The sequence below is a fragment of the Populus alba genome, chromosome 11, assembly GCF_005239225.2.
Source record: "Populus alba chromosome 11, ASM523922v2, whole genome shotgun sequence".
NCBI classification, from domain to species: Eukaryota; Viridiplantae; Streptophyta; class Magnoliopsida; order Malpighiales; family Salicaceae; genus Populus; species Populus alba.
In genome coordinates this window covers 18,883,838-18,911,155 of record NC_133294.1, presented here as the reverse complement: position 1 = coordinate 18,911,155, position 27,318 = coordinate 18,883,838, and the positions used below count along the sequence as shown (strand labels likewise).

Sequence of the window (27,318 nt, the reverse complement as noted above, 5' to 3'; positions counted from 1 at the left end):
GCAGGAAGATAGCTACTTTTAATTCTATACGAACAATAAAAGTGAGATCTAGGCCCATGAGATCCAGCTCCAATGAGTCCAGCCCAAGGCACAGAAAAGGGCCCACCAGAAGCACAAACTAAGAATCTGAATACGATTGACTCCCCGAAAGATCCCATAGGCTCGGCTGAAATCCAAAGAACTTTATTCGGCGAGGAAGCAAGAACACAGCCATGGCTAAGGTCCCATGATGCCATCCCTCCTAACAAAGAAACGTTTTTTTTTTTTTTTTTTGTTATGAAGAATAAGAATAAAGGAAAGAACCCCGAGGTCTATACAGATAAAAAAAGAAAGTGCTGCCACTTGACCAGCATGTGTAAAACAACTTCAAGACAAAAAGGAAGCGTGAATGAATTAATAAAATTTTGCTCAACACAGAGGAGTGTGTTCGTGTTACAAAAAATCAAAATCCAATCCTGACCACATCACTAAAAAACAATATCCAATTATTATTATTATTGTTATTATTATTATTAGATAATGGAAATCCGAGTTAGAGTCAAGAAGGACTATTTTGTTTTTGTTGTTCTCTCGTTGTTGATTCCTTTCTCCCTTTTCCTGTTTTCTTTTTGTTTTTGTTTTTATTTCTATTTTCTCTTATTAATATTATTCGTTCGTTCGCTCGCTCAATTCTTTTATTTTCTTCTCACGCGGCGTTTATCATTTTTATTTTAATTCTTACAAAGATAATAAAAGGCAGGTAGGAATGATAATAATTTCTCCTCGCGGCCTTGACTCTCACGATACGAGAGAGGGGGGAAAAAAGTAAAACCGATCGGTTCTCTCTCTCTCTCATTTGTAAACCCTAATTTTTTCGATCTCGATTTGGGATGGAGGAGGCGAATTCGGAAGGAGAAAATCACAGCAAATCGAAGAGTAATGCTATGAATTCTAATGAAGGTCAAAGCAAGCCTAAACGACAGATGAAGACTCCTTTCCAACTCCAAACCCTCGAGAACGCTTATGCCAGTCCGTGCACTTCCTCTCTCTCTCTCTCTCTCTCTCTCTCTCTCTTTCTCTATGTTTTATTTGTTTTTGTTTTCAATCTTTCTGCTTGCTTTTGTGCTTGTTGATCTCTTCTGATTTCAATTTTCTCGATTTTTTGTGCTTATGATTCCGTTCGTTCATGAATTCGTGTTAATTGGTGTGCTATTGAATGTAGAGGCTTAATTGTTGTGTTTTTGAGATTTTGTGACATTTTGGTGATTTTGTTGTTATAGCTAGCTAATTTTTTTGTGTTAGCTTAGTTGTTTCTTCGGGTTTTTTTTTTTAAAATTTTTCCATGTGTAATTTTTGCCTCTTAGCTTGTTTTGTTAATTTTATGGGGTTTGGATGATTTTGATTCCTTTATTATTATTATTTTGTGCATTATGTGTGTGCATAAGTATGTGTTTTTTGTGTTATGTAGTTAAGTTTTTTTTTTTCCTTGCTGTATTATTTGGCTTATTTTTGGTGTTTCATTGTTGGTTTGATCAGCGGACACGTATCCGTCCGATGAGATGCGGGCAGAGTTGTCGGAGAAATTAGGACTATCTGATAGGCAGTTGCAGATGTGGTTTTGCCACAGGAGATTAAAAGACAGAAAGGAGAATCCGGTAAAGCACCGGAAAGCAGCTCCATTGTCCGAGTCTCCTTTGGAGGATATGAGGATAGTGAGGGCTGACAGTGGGAGTGATTATGGGTCCGGGTCTGTTTCGGGTTCTAGTCCGCTTTCTGAGTCAAGAAAGGTGGTTTTGAATGATGGCCATAAGATGAGAAGACACTACGAGTCATCACCCCGATCGGTTATGGAGCTTAGAGCTATTGCTTGTGTGGAGGCACAACTTGGAGAGCCATTGAGGGAGGATGGACCAATTCTCGGAATGGAGTTTGATCCTTTGCCACCTGATGCGTTTGGGGAACCCATAGGTGCTTAACTGATTTTAAAACTGCTGTACTTCTGATTGCTTGATACTGTAGTAACAGCTGTTTTTGAAATGAGGTGGGATGAACGTAGGCATTGTGTGATCTGAGTTCAGTTTAGAGCAAAATAAAAAAAATGCTTAGTCGTCATGGATGCTCTTTTATTCCATGCCTTTTGTTGCTAATTTTTACTGTTTTTACATTTGCTTGTTTGTTATTTGAAATGAACAAGTGAACTTCACTTGTACTCTAATTGCAACTAAAAATTGTGCTCGTTAGGATATTTGAAATGAAACTTTATGAATTAGGATAGTGTTTTTGGTTCTAATTGTTTGTTCACTGATGTTTGTGGTAAAGAAACAAAACTTTTCTCTATGTTCTGTTAAACATTGACCTGTGAACTTTTTATTCTTTTGATGTTGGGATCACATTTGCTAAATATATTTATGTACACTTATGCAGCTGCAATTACAGAACAACCGAAGCGAATGGGGTATTCTTATGAGGACAAAGTATATGAGCGACGTGATGCTAAATCAAGCAAAGTAGTTTCTCAAATTCATCATATCTTTTTTTTTATTTTTGTTGTGCACTTACATGTACAATGTTGGTTGAGATTTTTTTGTATTTCCTTGCTACTATAGAACTGCAACATGGTTTGTGATGTGTTGGTGTGCTGTCAGCATCCAAAAGTTATTGGTCATTAAACAAGGGATTTTTCATTTCCCCCCCCTGTTCCAATTTCTTGGTATCTTGGTCTTTTTTTTTTTTTTTTTTTTGTACTTTGGTTAGCCTATATTACCATCTCTTAGTTCAGATGAGGTTCTGTGTTCTCTTATTGCTAGGACTGCTATTATATCTAAATCCATTGCAAGATAATAGCAACCTGCAATTAGCAATTGACAACTAACAAAGAAGAAACCATCCTTCTTGATAAGCACAAAACGATAATAGGTGACAGCCTGAAGGTAGTGGAAGTCTGCTTTTAATTATTCTCAAGCTAATGGAATTGACCTTGTTGCATATCTATCAAGTTCTTATAGCTTGTTCTCTCCATTGTTTGGGGATTTCTCCACTTCTGCACTGGATTCCATAAATAACCGATATTTTCATGATATTAGTACCATAGATTGATATGATGTGTGCCTTCCTGAGTAAATGTTGGATTTCTATAGTGTAGATTATGTATTTCACATAGTTCATATTGGTTGAACTCCTAAGTAGCAATTCAATCTTATACCTCTGCAAAGGCTCCTAATAAGTATCACTTTCTCCAGGATCCGGCCAGTATTCGATCTGATACATATGGACCGCATATCCAATCTCCTTATCATGATTTGCCAGTTGACACTTTGAGGGGAAGAGCTTCACCATTTGGTGTAGGCCAAATACCACGTGCTCGCCTTTTGTCTCAACAAGACAAGAGGGGGCATGTGTTTTCATCACCTCAAAGGGATGGTGACTATCTCTTGCAACAAGACACCTTTACAAAAAATAGAACAAGTGCTCAATCTATTAGTCATCCTATTATGGGACCAGAAAATCCAAATGTCTTTTCTGATGCACAAACCTTCCACAATGACACTGAGCTGCAGTTGGAAAGGAAACACAAGGTATTATGAAGTCATCAAAATCTTCTCTCTCTCTCTCTCTCTCTCTCTCTGTGCGTGTCATTTAATCAAGGATTGGGAATGATATATGTGGTTGCCTTTTATAGATTGATGAACCTAGAACTGCAAGAGAAGTTGAAGCTTATGAGATTCGGATACGCAAAGACCTTGAGAAACAAGATATTTTAAGGCGGAAGGTACTATGTTAACATGCATCAGATGCCAACATGTATTTTTTTCATCTGATTCTGATGTTTGAACTTGCAATCTCAGAATGAAGAACGGATCAAGAAAGAGATGGAAAGGCTTGATCGTGAGAGACGAAAAGAAGAAGAGAGATTAATGCGTGAAAAGCAAAGAGAGGAGGAGAGATCACTTAGGGAGCAAAAACGTGAACTTGACCGAAAAGAAAAGTTTATGCAGAAAGAGTATTTAAGAGTGAGTTTTGAGTCCCCTATTCTGAGCTTTTAGCCAGTTTTTTTAATGTTTAGATAGCTGTATTCCAACTATCTCTTTGGTTTCCTTGTTTATTTTCAAGGCTGAGAAAATAAGGCAAAAAGAAGAGCTTCGTAGAGAGAAAGAGGCAGTGAAACGCAAAGCTGCCATGGAGAAAGCAACTGCACGCAAGATTGCTAAAGACTCTTTGGATCTTATTGAGGATGAACAGCTAGAACTCATGGAATTGATTGCTGCAAGCAAAGGCTTAGCCTCAATAGTTAACCTCAACTATGATACTTTGCAAAATCTTGATTCATTTAGAGGTAATCATATCTGATGACTAGACCACAATTTAAAAGAATAATTTGATTTTTTTTCTGTTGAAATAGGAGGGTTAGAAGTTTGTTTTTAACATTTTAGTAGTTACAAAAGCAATATTCTGTGTTCCAGACTTGTTGATCACATTCCCATCTGAGGCCGTGCAATTAAAAAAATCTTTTGGATTTCAACCGTGGCAAGATTCTGAAGAAAATATTGGGAATCTTCTGATGGTATGTCCTAAACTCGCTTTTATTTCCTTGGGCTCTGTTATGTATTATCAATCCAGGATTTTCTGATTAGCATGTGATTCACTAGCGTACATTCTAGTTCCACTAACAAAATTCTGATAACTCTGAGAAGGCTTGTTTTTTGATGCTCATTTGTGCCATTTCTTTTTAACTCATGAAAGTTATGCTTTCATCTACACTGTTTGTCTATGCTTGTTATGTTGCTTCAGAGAATTTTTTGATAATGTTAATAATTTCTTGTCTGTATTTTGACCCCCCCTAAATTTTTGTCTTTTTCAGGTCTGGAAGTTTTTTATTGCTTTTGCTGATGTCCTTGGGCTATGGCCATTTACACTCGATGAGTTTGTTCAAGCTTTCCATGACTATGTGAGTTTCTAATGGAGTTTCATCATGGTCAATTTTGTTTTCTCTGACTCTGTTTTATGCACCATCCTTTTGCTCTTAGTTGATTTTTATGGCATTTTGATTTTAGGATTCAAGATTGCTTGGTGAATTACATGTTGCTCTTCTGAAATTAATAATTAAAGACATTGAAGATGTTGCTAGGACACCATCTAGTGGATTAGGGATAAATCAATATTATACAGCCAATCCTGAAGGTGGACATCCACAAATTGTTCAAGGGGTAAGATCTACTCCATGGAAGTGCTTACTGATATTCATTGGAGTGATACGCTTTCAATTGATGCTGAACCATTTTATATTTTTTCTTAAATCTATTAGGCGCATACATGGGGCTTTGATATACGCAACTGGCAGCAACACTTAAATTCATTAACATGGCCCGAAATACTCCGGCAATTGGCATTGTCTGCAGGGTTTGGGCCACGGTTGAAGAAAAAGCGTGCAACATGGGCAGGTTTGGGTGATATTGACGAGGTTTGTCCTTGTCTTGATTTCTTCATTTTCTTCTATTTTCTTCCTGCATTAGGTCCTTTAATGTGCAATATATATGCCAATTAAAACTGGTTTAGAGAGAGCTGAATTCCTATACACCAATAAATTCTCAGAGCAGTAACAATTGGAATTACTTAATTGATATCATTGATTGAGACTTGGAAGATGGGGAGAAACAAGAAAAATAGTGAGGTAGCACATTTAATCAAAGATTAAAGCTTTCATTGGAGTTGGTAAGAGAACGATGTACAGCTGACGAGAGGAGGAATAATACAGTCAAGAAAATGGACAATTGAAACTTCACTTGTAGTTCAGTAGTTTTAGAATATGGTTACTTTCTGGGAATTTGTTAATTGTGATATATCTGCCTTTTTTCATAGTGAATTCATTATTTAGGACTATTTGGCATTATGATTCTTAAGGATTTTGTTGTGCCTTTATAACTAACTCATCAAATATGTGGCACGAGTCATCCTTGGTGTGCTTGTGAAAGTCCTAGGCTTGCAACAATAAAGTTTCTTGTTTGGGTCTTGAGAGCAGGCATCTATGCAAAAATGCTGAATGGTAGGATTGTTTTCAGTTTTCCCTCCTAAGATAGGATACTTATTAATGACCTTTATTAGTTTTTATGGCATGCTAAGATGTTTCTAGGTGCGCTTTAGCTTAATTATGCTTCAGCACTTGTTAAATTACATGCTTTGATAATAATTTATGTTCGATCTGTATGATAACTTCCACCACATTTTTTAAGTGCCCGTTATTAGCTCATGCAAATGTGTATAATAAGATGTTTTTGGACTGATTATTATTTTTATGCCTTTTCCTTTCATGTACTCACAGATGATTGTATTGTTAGTTGCAGGTTAAAGATTGTGAAGATATCGTTTCTATTATACGCAACGGATCAGCAGCTGAAAATGCATTTGCATTAATGCGAGAAAAGGGTTTGTTGCTTCCTAGAAGATCCAGGCATCGGTTGACACCTGGAACTGTTAAGTTTGCAGCTTTTCATGTTCTTTCTCTTGAAGGTAGCAAAGGATTAACAGTGCTAGAACTTGCAGACAGGATTCAGGTGAGTTTTGTTTGTTAAAATTAATTTTTCCTCACTGTCATTGTCCTTATTTGTCCCCTTTGCTTACAGAAATCTGGACTTCGAGACCTGACAACAAGCAAGACGCCAGAGGCATCTATTTCTGTTGCTTTGACAAGGGATCAAAAGCTTTTTGAAAGAATTGCTCCTTCAACATATTGTGTACGGGCAGCTTTCAGAAAGGATCCTGCTGATGCTGAGGCAATACTTGCAGAAGCCAGAAAGAAAATTAGAATATTTGAAAATGGATTTTTAGGTGGAGAAGATGCTGATGATGTTGAAAGAGATGAGGACTCTGAAGGAGATGCTGATGAGGATCCTGAAGTTGATGATTTAGCTACTCCAATGAGTTCTAACAAAAGCACTGTCCATTCTAGCAAAGTAAATGCTTTATCTGGGAGTGGAAGTGGTAAAGTCAGTAACGACGCTTCATTAACTGTACAAAATAAGTGTGAGAAAGGTCTTTCATCTTTCTCTTTGAATGGCCCAAAGGATGCAGTGGCTCCTAGTATCATTGAGCAGTGTGTTACTCATAAAGATGAGGGGACTAATAACGCAGATGAAGAAAATATTGAAATTGATGAAAAAAACTCAGGTGAATCATGGATTCAGGGACTCACTGAAGGGGAATATTCTCATCTCAGTGTCGAAGAACGTCTTAGTGCCCTTGTTGTGTTAGTTGGTATTTCGAACGAAGGGAATTCCATCCGTGCTGTTCTTGAGGTAAATGTTCTAATTCTGTTTTGTCAAATGTTAAATCACTTTCACGCCAGGAAGCTGCTAGTTTTTCCCTTGTAATTAATATAAAGTTCTACAGGATCGTTTGGAAGCTGCAAATGTTCTTAAAAAGCAAATGTGGGCTGAGGCACAATTAGATAGAAGTCGGTTGAAAGAAGAGTTCATCAGTAAATTAGATTTTCCATCTTTTACTGGGATAAAAGTTGAAACACAAGTCACTAGTTCTGCTGTGGAGGGCAGCCAAAGCCCCTTGGTTCTTGTTGATGGAAAAAATAAGGAAGCATCTCCAAGTAATGTTGAGGATCAGAAACCATTGCCAGAAGATGCAGAGAATCATGTAAGCTGTGCTCTTTCTGAGAAAGCTTTGGTTATTCAAGATCTTTCCATGAATCCAGATAACATTTCAGCTCAGCAGCATGGATATGCTTCAAAAAGGTCCCGTTCTCAATTGAAAGCTTATATTGCCCACCTAGCAGAAGAGATGTATATTTACAGGTCCTTGCCCCTTGGCCAAGATCGCAGACGTAATAGGTACTGGCAGTTTGTGGCATCTGCTTCTAGAAATGATCCTTGTTCTGGTAGGATCTTTGTAGAATTACATGATGGAAATTGGAGGGTTATTGATTCGGAAGAGGTAATTTATCTCTTTGTGATTTATGCATTTATATTTTGATTGCAAGCTCTGCTGTAATAATCTCTAAGAATTTGTGATAATTTTTTTTAATTTTTGCTTAGACTCTTAAAGCCAGAGTTAAAATGGAATTCTTAAGATGAATACCGCCAGTTATCCCCCAGTGACCATGGATATTTTAGTTGCAGACATGATCTGAATAATTGTAATTGTATAGATGCGACCTATTGGGGAGAGGAGGGGGGGGGGATATGATGATGTTGTCCTTGGTTTCATGTAGCTTTGACATGCAATTGCTAGAGAATCTTGGAGAGAATTTGTGCTTTTCCTTCTTTCTTGGGGAAACATATAGTTCAATTGTAATCTAAGAACAAGAATATATGATATCTCTTCTAGTGGAAGCACATGCTTTCTCTTTTCATCTTCTACCTTTCTGCTGGATTTTTCCTTAGAGGTTGTCCTAGCATTTAAAAACAAGAAGATTTCTCTTTTAGGACTTCTCCTCTTCCACTTTCTAGAGTTGGAAATAATCTCTTTACTGATGGATGCTAGTCTCTCTTTATCTCTCATGATTGATCACATGAGGATGTGAACCTCCTTGGATCACATGATGAGTTTTTGTTCTTTGGTTGATGCCTTGCAGCATTCACTGATACCATATTCAACTCTATTTCTGTTCAGGCTTTTGATACACTTTTATCATCTTTGGATACACGTGGGGTTAGGGAATCTCATTTGTGTATCATGTTGCAAAAGATTGAATCATCTTTCAGAGAAAATGTTCGAAGGAACTTGGGATCTGCAAACATTGTGTGCCAAAGTGGAACCACAGATGAAAAAGAAACAGCTGAAACAGACACTGCTGATTGCCCAGCAGACGACAGCCCTAGCAGTATGGTTTGTGTTTCCAGCTCAGATACTTCGGATGCTTTTTCTTTGTTTAGTATTGAGCTTGGCAGAAATTCAGCCGAGAGGAAGGGTGCTCTGAAAAGGTACCAGGATTTTCAGAACTGGATATGGAAAGAGTGCTTTAATGCCTCAACGTTATGTGCCGTGAAATATGGAAAGAAAAGATGTGAGCAATTATTGGACACTTGTGACCTGTGTCTTGACACATATCTCTCTGAAGACTCCCACTGTCTTTGTTGCCACCAAACATTTAAATTTGAAAACAAGAAATTTGATTTTGCTGAACATGAGATTCAATGCAAAAAGAAAAGGAAGATTGATCCTGGAAATGCATGTGCTTGTGATTCTTCTTTACCTCCAGGAACCAGATTGCTGACGGCACTTTTAAGTTGCATTGAGGTTGGAAATTTTCATGTGACAGTTTAATTAAATCTTTTTACAAATGAAAGGAAAATATTTTCTTAGTCTGGGTCCCAAGTGTTGATGATTATTAATCATGCTGACTGATATTATTCACTTTTGAGCTTGCAGGTATCTGTTCCACAAGAAGCTCTTGAGTCATTTTGGATGGGAATCCCCAGGAAGGACTGGGGTATGAAGTTGGCAATGCCATCATCAACTGAGGAATTCCTGCAGGTTCTCAACTTATTATACATCACAAAAAATTAACATGCATATTTTTTTGTGTTTTTCCTGTTCAATATCTGGCATAAATATGTAATGCCTAGTTAGTTTCTCTCCCTAAATAGTGATGCTCTGTGATTTTCTTTGTTACTTCTATTACCATTACTTGTATTCTGTTAATGATGGGGCAGGGAAGTGTTATATATATATATATTTGTTCAGAGGAAACATACTGTTATCGTGACACTTATTTATTTATTTTTAAAAAATTTCATGGGTATGCTCGATGGAAGGATGATGTCTATTAATTTTATCCTGCTGTTGCCCTGTTATACATATATATGAGCTCTAGAGAGAAGAATGATGTGTATTAATTTATTCTGCTGTTGCCCTGTTATGGTCTTGCTGCAGTGCAGTCCTGAGGCTGGAAAGGACTATGGATTTCGATATGCCCATGTGGATTAACAATTTGCTTGCCCATGTGGATAAACAATTTGCTTTGCTAATGTGCTTTTAAATGGACAAATTTGCTTGTGGATTTGCAACAAGACGTTACAGTAACAAGCATATTACATACCTGGTGGGATGTTTTTGCTTATTTTAGAGTTCATATTGCAGATATTGACCGTGTTTGAGAGTGCCATAAAAAGAGAGAGATTGTCATCGAATTTTGAGATGACTAAAGAATTGTTGGGCTCCTCTGCATTGTCAGGGAGTGCAGCACATGATTCTGCTAGTCTGGGATTGGTTCCTGTACTTCCATGGATGCCAAAAACCACTGCAGCTGTGGCCCTGAGGCTTTTTGAGCTAGATGCATCTATTATTTATGTAAAGAATGAGAAACCCAAGCCCTCTGCTGAAAAACCAGTCAAACTATATATGGTCAGTTAATTCTCCCCAGCTTTTTTGTTCACTTTCTGTTTCATTTACTGTCATTGCTAAGATCTGCCTATGTGGGTTTTTTTAATTTTTCTGAGATGAGGTGGGGATGGGTTGACATCCCTCATTCCTTTTCCCACTTTTAAATTGAGTAGAAAGTTCTGCAAAATTTCTAAAAGAGTTGGAATCTTTGAGTGTTTTAAAGGAAGTTACGATCCCACATGTTTTAACAGCTTTTAGAATGATCATCACCTATACCCTTAGTTAGGGGAAGAGTGTGGATGCAAACCCATGATTGACAGCCTATTATGGGCAAGTTGGGGCCACACACTGAGTTGAAAGATCATCACCAGTGGCATTTTGGAAAATTATAGCTGATCCCTGATATGAAATATTCTTTGAATGTGATTATATATGCCCAGTTTTTCTCATATGCAGAAGCTTTCTTCAAGATATTCTCCCTTTAAGAATGAAGATGTTGAATTAAAAGATACAAAGCAAGAAGAGCACATTAAAGAAGATATTGTTGATCTACGTGGTAAGCAGAGCAGTTATAAACGTGGACGAGGGAGGCGCGATCAAGGACTTGCAACAAAGTGGCAGAGAAGAATGCCTGGTTTAAAATCTGATACAGGCAGGAAGAGTTCTTCTAGGGGAACTCAGAATTTGAATCAAGGACCAAGGCAGCAGGGGAAAAAAACAAATTTGCCAGCAACTAGTCGGGGTCGACGGACAGTAAGGAAGAGGAGAGTGGAAAAGATGCAACCCAAGGAGCCCTTGCTTGGTCGGATGACTGACAAGGCTGCCTCCACGAGCTACCTATCGAAAAAATCAGCTGTCCACAACAACTATGTTAAATCATTCGGAAACATTGGTGATGAAGATTGGAGTGTTAAAAAGGGCAGGATGAATGGTGATGATAACAGCAACATTATGGAAGAAGCAGAATCTGATGATAATGTTGAAGAGGTATATGGGCAAGGAAACTGGGAACCAGGTTTCAATGGCATTTCGAATGGCTGGAATAGAAATCCAATGGAGGTGAGTGATGATGATGCAAATGTTTCTAACGGCATTGAAGCCATGGGAGAGGATGATTCAGAGGGGGACATGGAAATGAGTGATGGATCAGACAGAGCTGCCAATCGGGTGCAGAGTGATGAAGGTATGGACTCTGCGGATTCAGACGAGTACAGTGACTGAAGCATATTTGCTAATGCGCTTGATATAGTCATATATTTGAGCTGCCTTAACAATTTTGAATCACGCAGCTTGACTGGCAACCAGCTAAATTATTGTATAATAGGGGGAAGTAAGAAAGAGAATTGCCCCTTACTCTATTTTAGCGGGCAATACATAGCAGAAAGAGGAGGTAGAAAGTAATTAGACAGATTCGCGTTGTAATTCATCATTGTTAGTGAGGCATTGGATTGTATCTGTAAGCGTGTCCTGGAAAATGAGGCTTTTCCCCTTTTTTTTTTGTTCTATTTTATATGAAGTTTTGTCTGACACTGATTTGTCAATATAGCAAATTAACGTTACATTTTCCCTTTTCATGAGAATTTCTTTCTTAGCGAAGGAAACAAGAAACGCCGAGGAGAAGCTTGTAAGCGCAAGCTCGGGGCTGGGGATTTTCACATCCTTCCATGAAGCATGACAGGGAGACCCAGCGGCTCCCCTGGCTGCCTCTGTTTCCAATCGACGGCGAACGTAAAATACTTGAAGAGCCAATAGCCCAAGAGCAACAAAATATGGTATCATCTCCCTGTCTTTGCTAGCCACACACCTAGAGAGCACAAGAACGAAACTATTCCATAGCATTCCAGTGCCGTTTAAGACAAGCATCTTCTTATGACTTCGTTTAGTAGTTATCATTAGTACACACTATATAATCCAAAAGGGCACAGGCTGAAACCGCTGCTTTTTATTCATCCTGACAATGAATGCTCTATTGATTCAGCCATACAGACACAAGACAGAGGCAGAAACTCACAACCATCTCGAAGAATATTCACATGTACTATCGGCCGGATCTAAGAATTTAATAGTTTCTTGATTCCTGACTTCTGCTCAGCAGATAGCCTTGTTGGGAATTTGATGTCGAACTTGATTCTCAAGTTGCCCCTCTTTGATGGGTCCTTCGGTAGCGGCATACCTTCCTTGGCGACTACTTCCTCATAGTCCGGATGAATCACGTTGTTGACGGGGATGGTGAGGGTCCTCCCATCCAAGGTCGTGAGATGAACGGTGCAGCCTGTTAGAGCTTCTACAAGAGATATCTTCTTCGTCACAACCAAATCGTTGCCTTCCCTTGAGAATGTGCTGTGTGGTTTCTCATCGATTACGAAGACAAGATCTGCGGGGATAACATTTGGCTGCTCATTACCTTTCTCCGGGAAGGTTATTTTTGTTCCCTTTTTCCAACCAGGCTTGATATCAATAGTCAAGATTTCCTCCACGGGCAGTGTTTTCCTGTACCACAAAACCAGCAGTTAATATATGCGAGAGAAAGGATCATGCTGAAGAAAGGTTGGCTAGGGGAGCACGGAAAGTTAAATCCCATCAAGTTCAAAGCATCCAAAAGACATGAAGGAACACACCATCGCCAAAATTAAGATATAAAGTCTGATACAAATCAAAGCATGCAATTGCTGTCTATTAATATAGGCATACAAGTAGAAAGACAAGATGGTTAAGGTACCACTTACCCACTAACATCAGCAATCTCCCTTGAAATCTTCATCTTTTTAGTGGTCCCCTTGTAGAGCTCCTCCAGGCTACAAGGCAATGTATTCTCTATTGGAGGAGCCTTCCGAGGAGCTGAATTGATTGGACGTCCCTCGCCAAAAGAACTAAAAATATCATCCCCAAACATTCCACCAAATGACCTCGAACCACCCCTCATACCACCACCACCACCTCCCATTCCTCCAAACGGACTCGAGAAGCCGAAAAATTCAGCAAAAATGTCATCAGCATTTCTCGGATTGAATCTGAATGTTGCCGGCCCATCTCCTGTTGAGAAGAAGGTTGCTCCTCCTGGACCACCAGCTTCTGGTGGTGGAACCTGACCTTTAAGCCCTTCTTCTCCATATTGATCATAAATTGCTCTCTTTTGAGGATCACTTAGAACCTTTAAAATAATCAGCATACAAAACATGAGTTCCTATTTAGTTCTGCATGATCTGAAAAGAGACCAAATATGAGAGGCAATATATTGTCTAAACACCATAAAAACAGAGGAGATTTTGATGGGGAAATCCTAAAAAGGCCAGCAATTATGGGAAAAAAGCAAAACCCAAATCCTGAAATGTGATTTCAACGTGAAAGGTGACCGATTGCCGACAGCCCAGATAAGTAGCTGCCCCTCTAGAACAGAGCTATCACTCCATGTGCAGAGAGCATGAAAAACATATAGCAATAAAGAATTATTATGTATAGAATAGAGATACTAGGTAGAGTGATCATGATACCAACCTCGTAAGCTTCAGAGATCTGTTTGAATTTGGCCTCAGCTTCTTTCTTGTTATTCGGGTTCTTATCAGGATGCCATTTCATAGCTAGCTTTCTATAAGCCTTCTTCAAGTCTTCATCTTTAGCATTCTTGTCAACCTTCAATGTGTTGTAGTAATCCACACCCATTACTATAATGAGATTTCTACTCTTCTTTAACTAATTTCCTGCCAAAACTTGAGAGTTCAAAAACTGGTTATACGCTGCGGTGCTGGGGTTGTAGTGTGTTTTATTGCTGCTCGTTGGGGATGTGGTGTTGGTTTTGATGGGCAAGAGGGGGGGATAAAATGAGAAAGAGAAGGATGTGTCTCGAACATCTTGAGGGCCAGCAAGAAAGATGTGGAATTTTCCAGAAAGATTGGTGTCACAGTGAGGAAATTTATCTTCTTTTTACGCTTTAGTGGTGTTTTTCGAATTATTGTATTTTACCTTTTGTTTTACTCTAAACGGGCCTACCTCCCTTGAATTTTAGGTCATATTAGCCATTTAGTCTGTGATTCGCTCGGGGTTATGCTTTTTTTAAAATATATATATATGAGGAATATTGGCTGTTTTAACTTTTTTTTTTAATTCAAAATGTAAATTAAAAGCATGCAAGTATTTAAATAAATAAATTAATAACTATTTATATAAATAAAAAATTGTTAATTATAATAAAAAAATTAAAAAATCAAGAGATAAATATAAATTAAGATATTTAATTCTATAAAATAACATTTTAACTTGATTGTGTTTACTGAACTTATTTATTTAAATTAATAAAAAATAAATTCACATCCTAAAAAACTTATAAATTAAAAGATAAATATAAATGAAATTGACAAATAAACACGTGCCATAAACAATCTTACGCAAGACCAAACACATCATCAATATTATTTCAAAATAAATATTTTTTATTTTTTAAAAATCAAAGTTATTTGTATAAAAATATTATAAATAAATTAGAATAAAATCTTGAAAAATAAAACAGAAACAGAACAACTAAAAAAAACATATAAAACATGTGACCTATGTCATGAGACCGAAATAAATTCAATGAAAAAACTTGAAAATAATCACAAAACCAATATTAAAAAAAAAAAAAACCAGTGCATAACAATAAGATCATACAAAGCCGAATCTCCAACAAATTAAATGTTGAAAGATAAAATCATGAAAAAAATTAATTACACAAAAAGATCTTAAAAAATAAGGGTGAAAAAAAATTAATTAGAGGGATAAAAAAATCCTAAATTGGAGGGTTAAATTGAATTGAAAAATATCTTTAATAAAATGAAAAAAAAATCAAAATAATGAGGGTTAAACTAGAAAAAAAACAACAAAAAATTGAAAGCCAAAAAACTTCAACAAAAGTGCCAAGAAAAAACAACTAATAAAAAAAAGAGGACCGAAATGAAAAAAAAAACATATAAAAAAGTGTAATTGGAGGACTAAATTGAAAAAAAAACTTCTATAAAAGAAATAAGAACAAAATAAGAAATTAAAGAATAAGGACTAAAAAAATATGAGATATTGTAATAGAAGGACTAAATTGAAAACAAAAATAACTTCTATAAATGGAAAAGGAATGAAATAAGAAATTAAGAGAATGAGGATTGGAATTGAAAATTAGAAAATAAAGAGGACAATGATGTATATTACTTGTCGTAAAAGAGAAAAGAAAGGAAAAAAAATCAAACTTCCACCGACGACACGTCGTCTAAATGGTGCATTTGCTTATGCATGTTGAACAGGCATCAACACTTTTTTATAATGAAAAATATTATTTTAATGGTAAATTAATAATCCACCCTCATGAAAACCAACAATCAACAACAAAACTGGAGCCAAAAGACTCTAATACCCCTAACCTCAATGCATTGAATTTCTTGGATTTAATTGTACATTTGTAATTCTCTTGCTTATGAAAAATTAAAAATACCTATATACCTCTACCCGAAACAATTGATTATTTTACTCTTAGAGGTATTTGTTTTTATTTTACTGTCATAAAAATACTATATAAACAAAAAATCAATGACCCTGCTATTAGGGGTAATATAGTCTTTTCCATATGGGTCATTAGTCATTATAAGATTGATAAGTGACAATTCAGTTTTTTATCTTTTAAATGTACAATATAAAGATTATATTATTACAAAAAGAAAAAAAAATTAAAAAAGGTTAATTAGGGACAATTCAATATTTTTATCTTTTATCTACACAATAAAAAAAGTTAAAAACTACATTACCATTACAAGCAAAATTTGTTAGAAGGCTGATAGGGGGTAACTTGGTATTTTTATATTTTAAAAGCATGATGTAAAGGCTATATTATTCTTAATAGAAAATTTTCTCAAGCTTGCATTCAAGGGTTTTTTTTTTTTTTCAAATTGATTTTTTAGTTATTAAAAAGTTTATCGGGGGCAATTTGATTTTTTGACAAACATAGATATTATTTTAAAAAGAGTTGTTGGTGTGCGCACCAACAAGTAAGTGATGTCCATGCTCTTTGGACAGTGCTTGTTGCATCATCCCACTTCTAGACGCTGCCTTATAGGGAGGCATTAGAAGCGCCTCTCCATAATTTTTTCATTAGTGATGTGCATGTACATAATAGAGCAATAGTTAAGATTCGATAGATTTTTTTTTCTCCTCTCTTTTCTAATTCTTCTCTTTGCCAAAATATTAATGGCCCTTTTGTTTGTTTTTTTATCTAATTTGGTCCTTATTTTTTTATTGTTTTTTTCTTAGATATTTCCCCTCATCAATTGATTTCATTTAATTTTTAAATCATATTTGATCCTCATTCTTTTGATTACTGTTTGTTTTTTTTTATTTTACTATTTGAATTTTGTTTTCAATTTCATTCCTCAATATTTGATTTTAATTTAAATTTACATCAAATTTAATCTTCTTTTTATTGCTACTTTTTTAGTTTTTTTTTTTTTCAATTTCATCCCTTAATATTTTGTTGATATATAATCTTTGCTATATTATTTTTTAGGATTTTTGTTTTATGGGGTTGATTTTGGTCTCATGATCAGAGTTATAGATTTTAAAAATTAATAGAAGTTGACCTTATCTTTTTTTTTAGGTTATTTCTTCTAATTATACATGAATTTCCAGCTTTGTGCGAGACCAAGATGGACTTTTTTAGAGGTAAAAACAGGATATTTTTGCTTGTCTTGGTCAATTTGTTGATATTATTTAGGAAAAATAAATGAAGTTTTAATACCTCCTCACATTATGAACAATAACAACACTACTAAAAAAACATCTCCTCACATTATGAACAATTGCAATGCTACTAAAAGAACTGGGTCTCTTTTGCCTGGTAAATTATCACATATGTAGGCATTGACCAAATTAATTCCTTTGTGTGGATTTACAGTTCTTCAGTGTGACCTTTCTGGTGAACATCTTCCGTTTGCTCATGGGTTGTTCAGTTCACATTTTGGCCAAGAGTCTCCCTCAAAAGCATACAACTCCCGAACCTTCCCCTGGTTTAAAAGATTCTGTGCAATATATGGTAAAGACATGAGTTCACCGGCTGCCTTGCCAGCAAGAAAATAGTATTTTTCGTGGTATAAATGCCAATAACCATTCATTCCTTCGCCCCTTACCCTGCTCCCGGACTCTCTTTTACTTTAACAAGAACAGCAGGGTGGGATGCTGCATCAGCTATTCAGCTTCCTACGAGTAAGCAAGGGAGAAACAGTTTGCTCTGTGTCAATGATGTTGTTTCATCTTCTTCTTGGATCATGCTGGAGTTTTGTTCCCAGTTTCACTGCTGTTCTTCTTGCAGCTCCTCAAGCCCAAATTTATACTCTTGTACCATATCGTCTGTATTGAGTGGCGGTATGGGAAATGGAATTATTGCTTCATACTCGTTGCGTGATAGCCTAAACACACTGCATTTATGATAGCTTTTCCCCTCTTTACAGCAGAATTTCCTTTGATTATTTAAAAATATGATATGCAGAAGGGTGCGTTTGGTTTAGCACTTTACAAACCAACTGGTGTTACTAAATCCATTGCAGCTCCTCGTGCTCCTGTTGCATTCTCATTGGTAAATAGCTTAATGTAGAGAAAATCATATGCTGCTGTTTTTCTTGATTCCATACTGTCTTGTACATTCTTGACTTCCGATTTTCTGATAAATATATGGCCTTTGATAATCTTGTTTCCTAAATTCACATATCATCGACTTCCGAATTTCTGATGGCCATGCATCTTCATCAGCTAATCCATGCCAATCATCCAGCTTGTTTGCTTTATTTTCGACCCATGTAAGTCCAAAAGGCCATTCTGCATAAGAGTTTGGCTGCCCCGCCTCCACAGTAACTTTATGCGTACTTCTTCTATTCTTACCAAATTCCAACCTCATCGGCAAGAGTGTGGTCATGAATCAATGGAAGACACCACATGGGAGCAAAAGACTAGAAGCCCTAACCCATATTCTAACCAGCCCCGTAACCACACCTTCTGCAGCTCTACTCTCAGTTCTTCATCTCTTCACAATTTCCATCCTATCTCAAATGGGACTTTCAACCTATATCCTTGGCACTAGAGACACTATGATGGTGTTTGGCATTGGATATAACTGTATTTTTGAGAGAAAAAAAAATTGAAGTTTTAAATTATTATTTTTTAAATTTTGAATTGTTTTGATATGTTAAGATATATATATATATATATATATATATATATATATATATATATATATATATATATATATTATTTTGATATATTTTCAATCAAAAAACTAAAATTTAACATTTCCCAAACATGTTCCTTCTCTCCTTCTAAGGTGGGATTTGTTGAATAAAGTGGATGATAGCCCTCTAGAATGTATGAAAGGGATGGTCGAATAATCCTTCAATACAATGGTAAAAATTAATTTGAGAACCTTGTAATAATATCTCTATATTATTAGTCTTGGTCAAGTTGTTCGTGTAAAGTTTGACTTGATTAAACTAACAATTAAGTGGTTGTACTTAACTTGAGATTTTATGTGTAAGTTGGGATTTTATAGGAGATAAAATTGCTAATTTTTATGAGCATTAATGCTAGGAATAACATTATTTCTCTAGATATTTTTTTATAGTGGGGTGACAAATTCCTTTATAAAAAAATATAATCAAAAGTTACTAAATAAAAACAAGAAAACCACATAAAATCCTTCGTTTTTCTTTCAATAAAACCCAAAGTCACACACCTACTAATCTAGAACATTTTTTTTTTGTTTCGATTAACTTTTTATTTTTACAGGACCTATAAAAGCTATCACTAACTAATCTGTATTAGAGCCAGGTTGAAGCTTTTATTAGTCCTTATAATTTTTAATTTGCCTTATAGACTATAACTTGATAAATTTCTTCCCTTTTGAGCTATCATTATGGTCATCTTTTCAATTGTTTCTAAGACATATAAGAATCAAGGTTATTCACTATCACACATCAACAAGATATTGGTGAAGCAATGTACAAATAATTATGCCAAGTTTCTCAATTATTGATTAGTTGTCTAACTTAATTTTTTTTTTTAATTGTCTCAATTATAGCTAATAAGGCTACTAGTCAAGAATTAAGAAATAGTACTAGTTTCTCTATTTGAAAGCATCAAATTTTTCATATTCTTTTTCAAGACAAAGTTGGTTACATAATTGATGTTGATGTTCCATTTCCACCAACAGAAAATACTACTAGCTCTTCTATTAGAAGGTCTTATGAAAAATATATGGATAAAATGGAACTGTTAGAGAAATCATGCTTAGTTTTATGGAACCTAATATAGAAACCTTGTTTGAGGTATATGATTTTGCTAAAACTATGTTTATCATCATCATTGATGCATTTAGTATCGTTTATGAAACACATGTTTAATTTTTAATTAAAAAATCTAATGGTACCAACATGAAAGAAAGTGATAATATTATTGAACATGTGAATAAATTAGTTGTTGCTACTAAAGAGTTCCTGATAAGATGCAAGTTTCAACCATATTGCACAGTTTGAGTAGTTTATGGAAGTCAATTGTCATATCACTTAATTACTCGGGTAAGCCAATTACCATGAAACAATTACCAGCATTACTATGTGTAGAAATGGAAAGAAGAGCTAAAAAAAATATTATATGCATCTTTTATGTCCATTGCATCTAGGAATGCACTGTTAAAATTGAAGTCCTTTAAAAATAGGAAGAAAAACATTTTCTAAATGGGAAAGGAAAAAAATTTAAAATTTATTGATAAGTACAAAAAAGATAAAGATAAATGTTTTAAATGTGAAAATTTTAGTCATTATCGATTTAATTGTTATGAAAAGAAAAATGATAGCAAACCCAATAATAAAGGTTTCAAAAATATAATTTGTTATGTTTCATAATGTTTTATAGCATATATGGATTTTGTATCATCATGTCACGTGGTAAGATAAGAAATTATTTTATTAATATGAAAGAGATAAAACCAGGTGACCATAATGTGTAAATGGGAAACAACACCTATTTATGATATTTTAGGTGTTGGAACTATAAATATCGTGATACTTGAAAATAGAAATCCCTATGTGATTGATGTGTTGTTTGCACCTAACATGAGGCACAATCAAATTTACATCCCCTGCATGGATGATAAAGTTTATGAGATATGTTTTCATAAAGAAAAAGTTTCTATTAGAAAACATGGTAGAATTATTATATAGAGGGCTAAAATTGATGGGCTTTATTGATTTAATATTTTTACTTCTAATAATGAAAATGCATTAAATTTTTCTTATTATATTAATTTTATATATGGTTATTGTTCATATGTTGATGATTCTTATACATGGCATTTACGGTTTAATAAGGACAAAATGAAAAGAATGGTAAATATGAGTTTAATTCCCAACATCAACATATAATTTAATGTTTGTGAACCATGCATATTTGGTAAAATGGCAAGTCTATCTTTTCCTAGATGATTAAGATATGATAAATCTTTAGTTATTGTTTACTCTAATGTATGTGGTTATTTGAATGTTAAAACTCATAAGCATCACCTTTATTGATGACTTCTCTCATTATGGTTGTATATACTAATTCATAAAAAAAAATCTAAAGTTTTTTAGGAACGAGTATAAATATTCTTAGATATGATCGTGGTGGAGAGTATTACATGTCTGATTTGTTTGGTAATTTTTTGAAACAACATGATATTGTTCATCAATTTTCTATGCCTCATACTCTACAATAAAACGATGTTGTTAAAAGGTGCAATAGATCTCTACTTGATATGATAAGATCTATATTATGTAATCTAATATTTGTTAAATTTAGTTCCCACTAAAACTCATAATAGAACTCCATATGAGTTATGAACAGGAAGAAAACAAAACTTAAATAATTTAAGGGTTTATGGATCTTCTACTCATATACTCATCCTATCACACACAAAAAATAAATTATATGGTAAGACCATTAAGGGCAATTTTACTGGATATTGTCAAAAATTCAAATGGATAAAAAATTGTAATGTATCATAATAATGGTTCTATTAATAAGGTTGAAAGTAGATATGCTATATTTTTATATGAACAACTTGATACTAAGAATCTAAATAAATTGATAGAATTACTTAAGATAACTAAAGAGGATAAATAAAAAATAATAAAAATGAAGTAGATAATAATAATAATATAGAAATTTTGGCTCAACCCTTGAAAATTATTATAACACTCGTTGTAGAATTCAAAAAGAAATAATATCATCTTTTAAGTTAAAAGATTACTTTACTTTCTTTCTTGAATGAACAAGAGATATAAGATTCTTTAAATATTTACAAAGCATTGACACCACTTTAATTGATAAAATAGAGAGAAGCTATAAGTTGTAAATGAATTTTGAAAAAGAAATATAAATTTGATGGGTTAATTGGTAAATACAAAACAAGATTAGTTGCTAAAAGTTTTACACAAAAACCTGGTAAAGATTATAAATAGATATATTCATCAATTGCTAAATTGACTTTGATAAGAATTCTAATATCAATTGTTGTTGCATTAGATTTTGAATTATTTCAAATAGATATCAAGACGACTTCTTAAATGGTGAATTGAAAAAAGAAGTATTTATACAACAACCTCAAGGTTACAAAATCGAAAATAAAGGAAATAAGGTGGATATTCTCTCAAGCACTTTTCAAGGCAACGGCACTATACTTTCCATAATGCTATTATTAAATATGATTTTATAGCTAATGGCTTTGATCGATGTATTTATCGTTAGAATAGTAAGAATATTTTTATATTTATATTTATATATTTTTTTTGATAATTTGTTTGCTGGTAATGATGTTGAATCTATGAATAAATTGAAATGTTTTTTTAAATCCTATTTTGAGATGAGAGATTTAGGTGAAGCATAATATATAATATCTATTGGGTATTCAAATTATGAGAGATGAAAAAATGTAGATCTCTTATCTATCTCAAGAGCAATATTTAGATAAAATTTAAAAAAAGATTTCACATCGATAATTCTAATCCAATGGATACTATCCCATTCATAAACAAATGAAATTATCTAAGAAAATATGTTCCCTTGATGAAGATGAAAAAATAAAAAAGCTAAATACACCGAATGTTCAAGTTGTAGGTAGTACAATGTATCCCATGCTTTGCAAAATACCTGATCTTAGTTTTGTTGCAAGTCTTGTACGTAGGTTTCTAAGTAATCCTTAAAAAGTTCATTGGCCAAGAATACATAGATATATTAAAGACACAAAAGATTATAAGTTGACATATGATAATAAAGATAAAAACCAGAAAGTTATTAGATAATCTTATGTTGATTTCTCTGGTGATATAGATGACGGAAAAGGCACATTAGGCAACATATTCCTCTTATGAGGAGGTTTTGTTTCTTGGAGTAGAGAAAAAAAAAAAAAAAAAAAACAAAGTTGCATAGCTAAAAGTGCTATGGAAGTCGAGCACAATGCATTTAGCAACACAACTTTTAAATTTCTTGCTGATCTAAAAGTTAAAGAAATTAATGATAATTCAACCAAAATTATATGTGATAATCAAGCTTCAATATGTAGCATAAAAAATGACGAGATTGGTACTAAAGGTAAAAATATTGATTATCAATATTATTATGTATTTTTACAAAAGAATGAGATTATTATTATTAATAGCTAAACAAATGAGATGACAGCAAATCCATTGACAAAAGCAATTGTTTATGAGATATTTATACAACATGTAAATTCAAGAGATTTAAGAAAATAATTTTTTTTTTAAGGGTTATCTAGCTAAGTGAAAGATGTTGATTAGAGTGGTCCTCTAATATGTATGAAAGGGATGGCTAAATAACCCTGCAATGCAATAGTAAAAATTAATTTGAAAACTTTGCAATAATATCTTTATACTATTAATCTTAACCAAGTTGATTGGAGTTTGACCCTATCAAATTAGTTGTCAAGTGGTTGCATTTAACTTGAAATTTTATGAGTTAATAGGGATTTTCTAGGAGATACGATAGCTAATTTTTAGGAGTATTAATATTAAAAATAACTTATATATCCATATATTTTACATAGTGAGGTAATAAACTCATTTATAAATATAAATCAAATAAAGACAAGAAAACTACACAAAAGCCACTAGAACGATAATGAATTGTTATTTTTTGTTTAGATTAGCTTTTTTTTTTCTTTTTCATAAACTATAAAAGCTACGAGGATTCACTCTTTTCTAAAAGGGCCTCTGTATTAAGACTCTCCAAGACTTCTCAGAGGTCCAATACCAACAGCCTCCACCATTAATTCTAGCAAATGAATAAGAGGATGCATAGTGAAGTGATGAACAAAGAAGAGAGTTCGATAGAAAGAGGTTTAGATGGAGAAAAACTTATTAGTAGAAATGTCAACTTTTGTATTCCAATTTTAGATCCCATCCTAGCACACAATTTCAATTTTGATATGACACATGCTTGCACAATTTCTAACCTATTATAAGTTTTCCAACCTTACCCATCCCAGTGTAGGATAAAAGCTCCTATTGCACATCTGGTGATACATTAGATAAGCCAGATACATCAGTAAACAATATCAAATCATAAGGATCTTCTAGGTCCTGGGGTGAAGGCGGCTATATTTTGTAAATAAGGCCGGTTAGTCTTTGTTTGTAAGAAAAAGATAATCTACTTTGATACTTTGGTTTTTAAGAAAATCAACAATACACTTTTTCATATATGCAGGAGTTTGTTTTAAAATGCCATACAAATCCACCTTGGAAATGTAAACACTCGCTGGATGGTTGTGAAATGTAGGTGGTAGTATAAATTTTTTATTTATATAACTATCAATCCTCTATTTAATCTGCCAAGAAAAAAACACAATAGTAAATTATTTTAAAATGAAAAAATAAAATAGTTAAACACACCCAAATAGAAAATAAATTTTAAAACTCACGAGATCAGTAGCAAACTCATAGGATTTGTGCTTGGACTTGCTTTTGCTAAAATGTCTAAGATACAACATGGGTTGTTTAAAGGATGAAAACATTTTTTTTTAGATGATATGTTGATGATTGTTTGTTTTCTAAGAATGAAAGGGCTACTATAAGAAGAAGGGAAAGAAACTATAAGAAGAAGGGAAACGAGAAAAGAAGAGAATGCAAGTGAAGAAGGAAACCAGTATTTCTAGAAGAAAGGGCTCTTTGTTCTGTGTTGTTCGATAGAAAAACTTGTTAGTAACAAAACATTGTTAGTAGAAATGTCAACTTTTGTATTCCAATTTTAGATCCCATCCTAGTGCACAGTTTCAATTTTGATATGACACCTGCTTGCACAATTTATGACCTATTATAAGTTTTCCAACCTTCCCCATCCCAGTGTAGGATAAAAGCTCCTATTGCAAATCTGGTAGATATGCTTGATAAGCCAGATGCATCAGTAAACAATATAAAATCATGAGAATCTTCTAGGTCGTGAGGTGAAGGGGGCTGTATTTTATAAATAGGTTCGGTTAGTCTTTGTTTGTAAGAAAGATAATCTACTTTAATACTTTGGTTTTTAAGAAAATCAACAACACACACATTCATATATGCAGGAGTTTGTTTTAAAATGCCATACAAATCCACCTTGGAAATGTAAAAACTCGCTAGGTGGTTGTGAAATGTAGGTGTTAGTATAAAATTTGTATATATATAACTATCAATCCTTTGTTTATTCTGCCAAGAAAAAACGCAATAGTTAATTATTTTAAAATGAAAAAATAAAACAATTAAACACACCCAAACACAAAATAAATTTTGAAACTCACCTGATCAACAACAAACTCATAGGATTTGTGCTTGGACTTGCTTTTGCTGAAATGTCTAAGATACAACATGGGTTGTTTAAAGCATGAAAACATTTTTTTAGATGATATGTTCATGGTTGTTTGTTTTCTAAGAATGAAAGGGCTACTATAAGAATAAGGAAAATAAACAATAAGAAGAAGGGAAACGAGAAAAGAAGAGAAAGCAAGTAAAGAAGGAAACCGGTATTTCTAGAAGGAAGGGTCATTTGTTCTGTGTTGTTCGATAGAAAAAATTCTTAGTAACAAAAACTTGTTACTAGAAATGTTAACTTTTGTATTTCAATTTTAGATCCCATCCTAGTGCACAATTTCAATTTTGATATGACACGTGCTTGCATAATTTAAGACCTATTATAAGTTTTCCAACCTTCCCCATCCCAGTGTAGGATAAAAGCTCCTATTGCATATCTAGTAGATACATTAGATAAGCCAGATGCATCAGTAAACAGTATCAAATCATGAGGATCTTCTAGGTCATAGGGTGAAGGGGGTTGTATTATGTAAAAAGGGTCAGTTAGTTTTTGTTTGTAAGAAAGTAATCTACTTTGATACTTTGGTTTTTAAGAAAATCAACAATAGACTCTTTCATATATGCAGGAGTTTGTTTTAAAATGCCATACAAATCCACCTTGGAAATGTAAAAACTCGCTAGGTGGTTGTGAAATGTAGGTTGTAGTATAAATTTTCTATCTATATAACTATCAATCCTCTGTTTAATCTGCCAAGAAAAAAAGGCAATAGTTAATTATTTTAAAATGAAAAAATAAAACAGTTTAACACACCCAAACGCAAAATAAATTTTAAAACTCAACTGATGAGCAACAAACTCATAGGATTTGTGCTTGGACTTGCTTTTGCTGAAATGTCTAAGATACAACATGGGTTGTTTAAATGATGAAAAAAAAATTTTAGATGATATGTTCATGGTTGTTTGTTTTTTAAGAATGAAAGGCCTACTATAAGAAGAAGGAAAACAAACTATAAGAAAAAGGGAAACAAGAAAAGAAGAGGACGCAAGTGAAGAAGGAAACTGGTATTTCTAGAAGGAAGGGCTCTTTGTTCTGTGTTGTTCGATAAAAAAACTTTTTAGTAACAAAACATTGTTAATAGAAATGTCAACTTTTGTATTCCAATTTCAGATCCCATCCTAATGCACAATTTCAATTTTGATATGACACCTGCTTGCACAATTTCTGACTTATTATAAGTTTTTCAACCTTCCCCATCTCAGTGTAGGATAAAAGCTCATATTACATATCTAGTAGATACATTAGATAAGCAAGATGCATCAGTAAACAGTATCAAATCACAAGCATCTTCTAGGTCCTAGGGTGAAGGGGGTTGTATTTTGTAAATAGGGTTAGTTAGTCTTTGTTTGTAAGAAAGATAATCTACTTTGATACTATGGTTTTTATGAAAATCAACAACACACTCTTTCATATATGCAGGAGTTTGTTTTAAAATGCCATACAAATCCAACTTGGAAATGTAAAAACTCGCTGGGTGGTTGTGAAATGTAGGTGGTAGTATAAAATTTTTATCTATATAACTATCAATCCTTCTTTTAATCTGCTAATAAAAAAACGCAATAGATAATTATTTTAAAAAGAAAAAATAAAACAGTTAAACACACCTAAACACAAAATAAATTTTAAAACTCACGTGATCAGCAGCAAACTCATAGGATTTGTGGTTGGACTTGCTTTTGCTGAAATGTCTAAGATACAACATGCTTTGTTTAAAGCATGTAATTTTTTTTTAAAATGTTATGTTGATGGTTGTTTTTTTCAAAGAATGAAAGGCCTACTATAAGAAGAAGGAAAACAAACTATAAGAAGAAGGGAAACGAGAAAAGAAGAGAAAGCAAGTAAAGAAGAAAACCGGTATTTCTAGAAGGAAGGGCTCTTTCTTCTGTGTTGTTCGATAGAAAAACTTGTTAATAACAAAACATTGTTAGTAGAAATGTTAACTTTTGTATTCCAATTTCAGATCCCATCCTTATGCACAATTTCAATTTTGATATGACACCTGCTTGCACAATTTCTGACCTATTATAAGTTTTCCAACCTTCCCCATCCCAGTGTAGGATAAAAGCTCATATTACATATCTGGTAGATACATTAGATAAGCAAGATGCATCAGTAAAC

The 27,318-nt window shown here is 33.8% G+C and overlaps 2 protein-coding genes across 4 annotated transcripts; one reads left to right on the top strand and one right to left on the bottom strand.

Moving 5' to 3' along the window:
* The first annotated feature begins 224 nt into the window (after positions 1 to 224).
* Positions 225 to 11,867, top strand: LOC118031381 (homeobox-DDT domain protein RLT1). Of its 3 annotated transcripts, none has more exons than XM_073412624.1 (18): positions 260 to 1,008; positions 1,516 to 1,947; positions 2,404 to 2,486; positions 3,219 to 3,554; positions 3,659 to 3,748; positions 3,825 to 3,989; positions 4,090 to 4,312; positions 4,440 to 4,540; positions 4,838 to 4,924; positions 5,031 to 5,183; positions 5,282 to 5,437; positions 6,312 to 6,527; positions 6,597 to 7,268; positions 7,363 to 7,917; positions 8,596 to 9,222; positions 9,355 to 9,459; positions 10,066 to 10,329; positions 10,765 to 11,867. In XM_073412624.1, the coding sequence occupies exons 1-18, from the start codon at positions 870 to 872 to the stop codon at positions 11,527 to 11,529; spliced, it is 5,169 nt and encodes a 1,722-aa protein (XP_073268725.1). In that variant the 5' UTR covers positions 260 to 869; the 3' UTR covers positions 11,530 to 11,867. The 3 variants fall into 3 exon arrangements, with proteins under 3 accessions (XP_073268726.1, XP_073268725.1, XP_034891660.1); XM_035035769.2 differs by having other exon boundaries at positions 261 to 1,008; positions 6,318 to 6,527; XM_073412625.1 differs by lacking the exons at positions 10,066 to 10,329; positions 10,765 to 11,867 and adding an exon at positions 9,859 to 10,042 and having other exon boundaries at positions 225 to 1,008.
* A 250-nt stretch (positions 11,868 to 12,117) lies between these two features.
* LOC118031383 (uncharacterized) lies at positions 12,118 to 14,220 on the bottom strand. Its single transcript, XM_035035771.2, has 3 exons — positions 13,804 to 14,220; positions 13,035 to 13,459; positions 12,118 to 12,798 (listed from the first exon to the last, which is right to left on the bottom strand). Exons 1-3 carry the CDS (start codon positions 13,966 to 13,968, stop codon positions 12,360 to 12,362), a joined length of 1,029 nt encoding a protein of 342 aa, XP_034891662.1. The 5' UTR covers positions 13,969 to 14,220; the 3' UTR covers positions 12,118 to 12,359.
* Positions 14,221 to 27,318: the final 13,098 nt, after the last annotated feature.